Source organism: Centruroides sculpturatus, unplaced genomic scaffold, assembly GCF_000671375.1.
Source record: "Centruroides sculpturatus isolate CEXI.00-Female unplaced genomic scaffold, Cexi_2.0 scaffold1275, whole genome shotgun sequence".
NCBI classification, from domain to species: domain Eukaryota; kingdom Metazoa; phylum Arthropoda; class Arachnida; order Scorpiones; family Buthidae; genus Centruroides; species Centruroides sculpturatus.
The window spans coordinates 187,121-196,985 of NW_019385470.1; the positions used below are offsets into that span (position 1 = coordinate 187,121).

Below are 9,865 nucleotides of genomic sequence, written 5' to 3' on the forward strand. Positions count from 1 at the left end.
CCAGACCAAAATGTATTGTGTGTGGTTTGATTTTATCAAATGAAGCTATGGTTCCCAGTAAATTATTGCGACACTTCTCCACAAAATACGATCACTTGTCTAAAAACCTCTTGAATATTTCAAAGATCTGATAAAATTACAAGAAAAACAAAGTAAAAGTTTTGTAAAAAAATATACAATTGCTGACCGTGTTCAAGAAGCCAGTTATTTAGTCGCAGAAATAATCGCGAGAGAAATGAAGCCTCATACTATTGGCGAAACTTTGATTCGCCCGGCCTGTACAGCAATTGTGAGAACAATTTTTGGTGCTGAAGCAGAAGAAGAAATAAAAAAGACTCCTTTGTCAAATGACACTACGAGTATACGTATTAGTGATCTATCAGTTAATATTGAAAAATCAGTTATAAATAAAATAATCGAATCGAAATTATTTAGTTTGCAGTTGGATGAGTCAACTGATATCGGTAGTAAAGCACATTTACTTGCCTTCAATCGATTTATTGAAGATGATGAAATTTTGGAAGAATTTTTATGCTGCAAGGAATTCGAAAAAACTACGATGGGAAAAAATGTTTTTTATATCATGAACACATATTTTAATACAAATGGTCTATCTTGGAAATCTTGCGTGGGTGTATGCACAGATGACGCCCCTTTAATGATTGGAACAATAAAAGGACTTGTTTCATACCCTAAAAGAGAAACGAAAACATTGTAACAACTTACTGCTTCATTCATCGTGAATCATTGGTAGCAAAGACAATAAGCTCTGAACGCAAAAGAGTGTTAGAAAAAATCATTAAAATGGTTAATTATATCAAAGCTAAACCACTAAAATCGCGTATATTTGCAAAACTATGTGAGGAGATTCAATCTCATCATAATAACCCGCTTCTTCATACCGAAATGAGATGGCTTTCGAAAGGTCGCGTATTAAATCGTGTTTTTGAGCTTAAAGAAGAAATATTAATATGTAAATTTTCGTCCGATGGAGATTATTTTTAAATAAATAAAATTGAAGACGGTCTGCCCAAAAGGGACTGCCATTTATTATTCCTGTGTTCCAGACAATACACGTTCTTGGCAACAGACCTTTCCTTGTAGGTTACTTGTTGCCAGAAGTTTAAAAAGACCTTCAATTTTATTTATTTAAGAAATATTAATATTTTTTCAACATGAAAACAAACCACAATTTTGTGTATTATTACAAAATGATTCTTGGTGTTCCAAACTAGCTTATTTAACAGACATATTTGATCACCCGAACAAGTTAAACTGAAGCATGAAAGGTAGAAATGAAAATATTTTAATATCTGTAGATAAAATTAAAGCTTTTATCTTTCACATTTTTATTTTATCTTTAAAAGTAAACTCAAATAATGTAGAAATGTTTATTCAAGTTGCCAAAGCAAAATGTAACAATACAAATTTGCAAAAACTTATTTACAATCATTTAATGTCGTTAGAAGAAAAAATTAACCATTATTTTTCCGACATATAAGTTGATTTATACGACTGGATTCGAAATCCTTTTGTAGAGACAGCATCAGGAATAAGTAAGTTCAATCTTGCAGAAGCCGAAGAATTAATTGATATACGTCACGATCGTACGTTAAGAGAGAAGCATTCAGAAATGAGTCCGAATTCATTTTGGATAACAATTGTGAAGGAATATCCCAATATAGGATTCAAAGCACTTATTATTTTATTGCAGTTTTCCATATCGTATCTCTGTGAACTGGGATTCTCTACACTCGTAAATATTAAAACAAAGAAGAGAGAAAGACTAAAGGCCCTTGAAAATGAGATGAGGGTATGTCTTTCAAAAATACGACATAATATAATGAAATATGCAAACACCATCAAGCGCATACTTTACATTAAGTTCACATTGTATCACCAGATACCTTTATAATAATAACTTTTATTTTGAATGTTTTTGTGTTGTTTGGAAATAAACTTACTTACTTTAAAAAACTTTTATTTTTTCAGACTTCTCATCCNTGTGGCGGACAGACGTAAAGTCGAATAAAATGACTTAAACTTGATTTTTATTTTTCCATATACTTTTTTGACAAACGACGTATAATCGGGAACGACGTAACTCGAAACGACGTAAGTCGAGGTATACCTGTACATATACAATTAAAAGGAATTCTAATTCTAATTTAATGATGTTAATAGAGTTAAATGAAATGAACATGACCGTAACGGCTCCACCCTGATACTCTGGAAGTTCGGGTTCGTGTCCGAATTGACTTAGAAATTTTCATGGATGGGCCGTTATTATTGTGAGTTTGTGGGTATTAATTTAAGAGGGGTTTTCCCATACCCTCTTAGGGCAAGGAGCTTTAAAATAAAATTCCTCTTCTAATATAATTTCGTAACTGTATCTTATAACAATTTGTCATGCTATTAATGATATACGAATATATTGATAATTTAGGAAGAGCAACTGGAGATTAAATCGCACTTAAATTTTATAATATAATTTCAGGCTTGGAGAAAACGATGGGTTGATTTTCAAATATGCCACGATAAAATTCTGCTTCAAGTTTTCATTTCGGAGTCGGCCGTTTCTAAACAAGAACCATCTCTTTACAAAAAGGAATTATCTAATCAAATTATATTTTTTCGAAGTGAATCCAAGAGTCATCCTCACACATTTAGTGTAGCTGAAAGAGAAGAAGTTGTTCTACATTTTTCTGCATCTAGCGAAACAGAAAGCCAATCTTGGATTAAGACATTGAGAGATATGATATGGCCACCCAATCAGATCCTCGAATTAGAAAACAGTATGCTTTTAATTTTAATTAAGTTTTTCTAATTATTTATACATATATAAAGATAAATTTATTTGTAGATTTAGCTGGAGTTCATCAGGTATCCATTATAGATAACGAACTTTGTCAAAGAGCGGGATTACTTGGTGCATATGGTTATCTGAAAATCACAGATACGAAAATTATTCTAATTAATCCTTGTATGGGTCATGTAATTCAAGAATGGTATCTGAATACGCTGTGTCGTTTTCAATTACTTCCTGCAAACCATAAAAATGACAGAGACAAAATATTTTCCTTTGAAACTGGAAGGTAATTTAAATTTTAAACATATTTCAATACAAAATATGCTTTTTCTATCTATTAAGTGAAAACAAATATATTTTGTTAAAATGTTAAAAACTAAGTGAAAGCAAATAATCATAACGATTGTTAATTATATATATGCGTTTTATACAGTACATGTATATATATATATATGTACTGTAGGTAAATTTACGAGACTTAATTGTGCTTTCCACGAGCTAACATCCACCAGAAGAAAACTGGTGCACGTAGCACGAGGAAAACACGGGTTTGCCTCCACTGTTCACGAGTTCAACAAAATTATCCAAGAAATCCACGCGGAAAGCACGAGCTGTTTTGCTTGAAGTTAGCACTTATCAAATCAGACTAATCAACCTTTAAACCATTCATAGGAGAGAAAGAGATGCCAAATATCTTAGGATTGCAATAAACAATTAACTATTTACAACTAATAAAGCTGTCCTTACAACTAATTGAAAAATGGTTTAGTCTGATTTTACAAGTGATAACTTGTGTTGGAAGAACTATGTATTTTTTCTTATTAATATAATTAATTTTGACAAATTTAATTATATATTTTTAGCAACAGTTCCACAGGAAAAGGAACTTTATACTTTTACAGCGAAAATGCCATCAGCATACTGAAATCCATTGGTTGTATTATTCAAAGTATTCTTGAAAAAAAGAAAACAAACGCTCAAACAAAATCAGAAAGAGATCAATACATGAAAGATCTCGAAGAGTTGGATCAATGCATGAATGAATCCAGAAAGGAAGCTGAACAAGAAGCAGAAGAATATTATCAAGTTCCAAGAAGAGAAATCCGCAGTATTTTGGATATTCCAAATTTTACCTTTGACAGACCTTTGAGTAGTAGTAGTTTAGATTTAGAATTATGTAGAAAAGAAAAGAAAAAACTGGAAGTACGTCATTCTTGCCCAGAAATGAATCAGTATCCTAACGTAAGGACTGAAAGAAAAATCACTTTACAAATTCCTGATGAGTCAAATGATATTGATGAATCATTGGAAAAGTGTTATTCCAAGAGAGAGACCCTACATGATCTCACTCGTATTTCTCAATAGAATAAAATACTGAATAAATGTTACCAATATTTAGTCATAGAAATTTTTAAATCAATTTGGAGAATTCCGTTGCTATTTTAGTTTTTCTTTACTTTCCTTTAAACATGAAATTCCCTCATGTAAGCAGCTTGTAAAAAAGTTATAATGTAAAACTTTTCATAAATAAAGACTATTCTTTTAAAAAATCATCACCTTTTCCACCACATAGATTTTGTAGTGTAAGCGGAGGGAGTCCAAGGGGTCCACCCTCCTTACTTTTGTAAATAAATTAAGAAAAATCAAGTAATTAGAGGAACATGACAAACGCACTTATACCACATGCACTTACTGTACATAAATATCTAATGATTTACTCTTCATCCATGGCGCTAGTGGCTACATCCATAACGGTAAGGGAATGAATGTGGGTTTACACATTTTAATTTAGATCCCCTAAATATCGGCATTATTTACACTACTGCATGTATTCATGTAATAATCTGTTTTTTATATTTGTTTACAGTATATTGTTAAATGTTGCATCATCAATTGAGCCTTTGCGTAGGAAAACGTTGTATCGAACAAAATTTGCGAAATTGAGTTTGATACAAAAATATGTTCTTTAACTTAACTAAAGGCTCATCTTTTGGAATCAATCGAAGAAAAAAGTCTGTATTCAAATATTTAAAGTTGAGCGTTCAAATATTTGTTAAATGGAAAAACTTTGTATCTAATTGCAGTGTTGTCGAGTAAAATGACGGTAGAAAACAAAAAAATTAAATTCTGATAAAAATGTGCAGCTAATCTGAAAATTATCTCCGTTATATGGCTGCAAATATCTTTAGATAATTCCACAATGGTCAGTGTGTCAAAAGTCATGATATCATGCGACTTACAAACTCTTTCCTCAGTAAAGAAGAGTTGCACTTGGTGCAGAGTAGTGTCCAGATTTCAAAACCGAACAGATATTTCTTTGTCTCCTCCATACGATGGCCCATTGCTTAAAAGAGCAGCAAAGAAACGAGATCTCATGGATATGACAAGATTTTTAAACGAACATGCTGAACTCTACAGGGTCCGGTAGTCTGAAAAAGAAAGTGACATAGATAGTACTGTAGAAAGTATAGAAAATAAAAGCTACTGTTTGTATTTAAAGTAAAATACTGTATTTTTTAATCTTGAAATAAAATAAATAATACTAAAGTCAGATACAACGTTTTTCCAGTAATGTTCTCATCTCCCAAAAAGCATCGCTGTTATGAAACTTTCAATCCAGAACAATCAAAACGTTTTAGGCAGTTTATCTCAATGCATGCTGATACTTTACCAGCAACTTTACCAGCTTTTTACCAGCAATTTATTCTGGTAAAAATAAAAAAAACATTCATAGAAAAGCAAATTTAATTACTTTTAAATTTTCTCCACGCTGTTCGTGGAACATTGTAGTAAGTAATACTCACAGACATGTTTTCCATGACCGCAAACATTTTTTTAACTCAAAAACGAGTGTTTCTTTCTAAACCATGTTTTTAATGGTAAAATCACTCCGACGTTATCTTTATAATTCAGATTTTGTATAATAATGATGCGTGCTGTGTAAGCGGAAGTTGCCGATATGTTTTTCTCGGCAAGGGCTCAATTATAACAGTAGTAAATTATAAATTTAGTATTAAGTATTAAATTTCAAGATTTCAAGCACCCTTTAAGCTTTAGTCTGCTTTAAGGACAATCCATGGCCCATGATTATAGATTTACAATAGGCGCGTTGTCTGAGAAGCAACTTTAATACAGTTACATAAACAAACCAATGACATAATCCGTTTCATTACAAACGGAGTATCATTCGCTTGTGCATATACTGTAGATATATTAAAGTTGTTTTATAGACAACAAGCACAATTTAATGATCTCAATGGCAAATTTTGAAATAATAGAGCTCTTGTGTTTACTTAGTGACGCATTTCTATTGCCCAATGACAAGTAGCACGATTTTGACTATACAGTATATATTTATGAACAATTTTTCAAAAATTTTTTCTGCCATATGGACACTAAGAGAGTCTTTTAAATCAAGCTCATCGTGGATTCAGCCAGACCCGCAGTGTGCACAGCTGGATGGGGAGGGACCGGACCACGTCCGAAAAATTCCTGAGATTTTTTGGCTCCTCCGGATTTGATCTCGAATCCCTAGAGTGGTAATAGAACTGACACTTTAACCCAGTAGTGCCCAAATTTTTCAATTTGTGGACCAAATTATGCCTAAGTCATATGTAGGCGGGCCACAAACATTTTGTATATTCCATATATATAAAAAATAAACCTATTTTTATCATTTATAAGTCATAGGTGAAATATGTACGCGGGCCGGATTTAGGTACAGTACCACCGTCTTAACCGCTCGGCCATCCAGCTGTCAAAAAATGAGTATTGTGAAGGATATGTTCAGAAATCAATTGCACAATATACAATTTATTAGATGGAATGAAGCAATACAAAACATGAGTAATCTGCTGAGGAGGATGTTTCGACGAAGAACTTTCTATAAGAAACTGTCTTATACTTAGGCGTTAGATACGTGAAGGAAACTCTGAAAACTCCACGTGGCCAACCCATTGATCAAGCGCAAACTTGCGACCAACTACCATGCGAACAGGTAGTTTTTTTATTATTATTTTTTAACTCTTTCCGCCCTGTGGGCACTAAGAGGCTCTCTTATAGCAGGCCCATTATGGGTTCGACCAGGCCCACAATGGGCTGCTGAGTGGTGAGGGACAGGGCCCGACATATCCTAACGGACCACCCCCTGAAAAATTCCTGGGGATTTTACGACCCGTTCGGATTCGAACCCGGATCCCCCAGAACGGTAGGCTGCCACCTTGATCGCTCGGCCATCCGGCCGCTACGAACAGGTAGTGTTATTCGGTCACTGTAGGATCAATTGGACAAGGTAAGATTAGAAAGTCAGGTGTTACTATCTCGCAAAAACCAACATTGTCTTTAGTGAATTTCATTTTTTTTCGATGAAACAGGTTACTTAAGTTAAAGACAAAAAGCTGTGTATTTTTTTTATAATTTATGACCTACAAACTAGAATTGATCCAGATACAAAAAAGTTACTCAATGTTGTTAGTGCTCATGCAACTATCAAGTTATTTCAATAGATTTACGTTGGGATATAAATTATATTTCAACACAAATACAGCAAGACCTCGCTTAACGCGGGGGTTGCGTTCCTAGACAACAAAGAGCTAAACGAAACAGTGTTAAACGAGAACATTTTAACATAAATAAGGATAGGGAAACACGCGACCAAAATTAAACAAATTTTACTTCAATTTTAAGTTATTTTTATATTAATTTGTATATGTTAAATAACACATAAACATATGCACACAGAAATGTAATGCTTATTTTTTGTGACGAAGATCCTGACTTTTCTGAAATTCTTGTTCTTTTGCAATAAAGTCGTGAAGTTACATTTGTCTCTTTTTTCTTTCCTTAAGCAAATGTCGGTAGCAGATCGCATCCAAAACGCCTCGTTCTGCTTTTGCACTCCTTTCAAAATCTGGATCATTCGCTACAATTTGATCGACGATTTCGGTTATCTTACCAAACTTTTACTAAGGAAATCTGTAGAGAAATTTTTTGGGTTCTTCGTTTTCAGAATTCTATTTTCCAGTTCTACATGAATTCCTCGTTCTGTCAGTTCTTGAAGGTCATCGTTGGTAAGGCTCTCACCAGAAACCTGCTGTAACTCCTCAATATCCTGTTCGTCTATCTCCTAGTCCTGCTATATCGATTAACGTACCTGAAGCGTTTCCACCTGTTCGTGTGACAACACCTCTCTACAGGACACCGACCATCTTCTTTGGGACTGCAAACTACATGAACAGCAGAGGATCAGGATAATGGGCCAAGTCCTCAAATCTAACTTCAGCTGGCCATGTCCTCACAGCAGGTTACTGCAGGACCGTGACAACTTCAAGGCAGTGAACACCTTTCTGAAGACGACGGCAGCCCCGACTCCCGTGTCCATCATTAAACAAACAACGATTGCGGTTCCCTCTCAATAAACTTCATTTAATGTGTTTTTCTTTTCTAGATAATAACCGCGCTTTATATGAATTTGTGTCGTTGTTCGCAAACAGCATCAATGTAGGTAATCTTTTGTTGTACCACGAACGCGTAAATCTCGTGTACCGGTTCTGTTTACCTGATGATTTTCAGCGCATTATATATTTTATGTTACTGCAATTAAATTGTATTGATGTTCAAAAACTACTGTTTGTAATATTACCGCATAATTCTTTTGTAACGGTTTCGCTCTGCCTGTTCTTTTCTACGTTTACCACTTTGTGTTACGGTTCAATTATTTTATGTTTTGTCCCTTGCCTGCTCAGGCACAAGCTACAGGCATAGCGCCAAGTAACATTGTTAACGCACGAATCTGTTTGTACTTTTGTTATGTACTCACCATCTCTTTTTGTTGTACTATTTAAACACTGTACATCCATTGTATAACCTTGATTTTGTGATATTATGTAACCATTATAACTGTGATTGTCTATCTTGTTTACTATTATGTAACATGTTTTGTGTCAAAAATAAAGTAACCGGTGCTGCTCACGACCTCCCCTTCCTCTTCTTATTTCTCTTTCGCATCTTCATCCCCTTTGGCTTCTGCCACCAACTTTTCCTCCTGTCTAGAATCTTCTCACTTCGTTTCATCCTCTTAAAGGAAATACCTTTGAGTAAAGCCTTCTAAACCTTCCAATACTAACTGCTATATCGGTTAAATTGAGTTTGGTCAATCTAACGATACAGCGATAGGCTCTTCTCGTTGAGAATTCTTGGATACTTTTAACCATAACTTCTTCCACACTTCGTTCGTGCATTTATCAGTTAATTCTTGCCAAGCGAAGTCGATATTGCCTATGGCATCCGTGATGTTATATATATATATATATATATATATATTTTTTTTTTTCCAAAATTGCACCAAACAAACATAGATTAAAAGAAAGTACACCTTTTTGCCACATTTTGCTGATTGGTTCATGTTCGTAAATAATTGTATTATACAGTATATGAATCAATAAAATGCTGCAATAATTTAAATCAGCTTTAATTTTTTTTTTAAGGCTTTGAGCAGACCACGTTATATTGAATCAACGTTAAGCAAAGCAGCAGCGTTAAGCGTGGTCTTACTGTATATATGTAAGTAAAATAAAATACTTATTAAAATGTTTGACAATGTTTATTACTTAAAGTAGATTAAATTAAATGTCTAGAGAAAGATGATCATGAATGAAAGTGTCCAAAAATAAAAAAAAAATAATTAGCCAGAATGACTAGTATTAGTGATTATTATATAATGATAATTGCAAGTTTTTGAAATCTTGACTTGCTATGTTTTAAGAAAATTTATATATGTAGTACATATACATTCATTAATAAAAACTGTTTTAAATCTTTCAGTTTATACATTAGCTAGTATCTTGTATCCAGTAATGCTTGAATTATTGTAATAAAACATTAAACAGATTTGAAAACTGAAAGTGGTTTGTTAAATGTTGATATGGTGATAGTTTATGATTTTATATTTATATATATATACAGTGGAACCTTAATCTGTTCCTGATGTTTGGACTTATACTGAATAAGACATATACCAAACCAACCTTTCCCATAAGAAGTAATGTAAAAATGATT

At 33.3% G+C, this 9,865-nt stretch overlaps 1 protein-coding gene across 3 annotated transcripts in view; it reads left to right on the forward strand.

Moving 5' to 3' along the window:
- Positions 1 to 5,689, forward strand: part of LOC111639291 — a 14,630-nt gene extending 8,941 nt beyond the window's left edge. For 2 of the 3 annotated variants that reach the window (XM_023385137.1, XM_023385136.1), the window contains 3 exons: positions 2,498 to 2,795; positions 2,864 to 3,095; positions 3,673 to 5,689. In XM_023385137.1, coding sequence (XP_023240905.1) covers positions 2,498 to 2,795; positions 2,864 to 3,095; positions 3,673 to 4,174 — 1,032 coding nt within the window. In that variant the 3' untranslated portion in view covers positions 4,175 to 5,689. The remainder of the gene's footprint in view (positions 1 to 2,497; positions 2,796 to 2,863; positions 3,096 to 3,672) is intronic. The other variant, XM_023385135.1, reaches the window with a different exon arrangement.
- Positions 5,690 to 9,865: the final 4,176 nt, after the last annotated feature.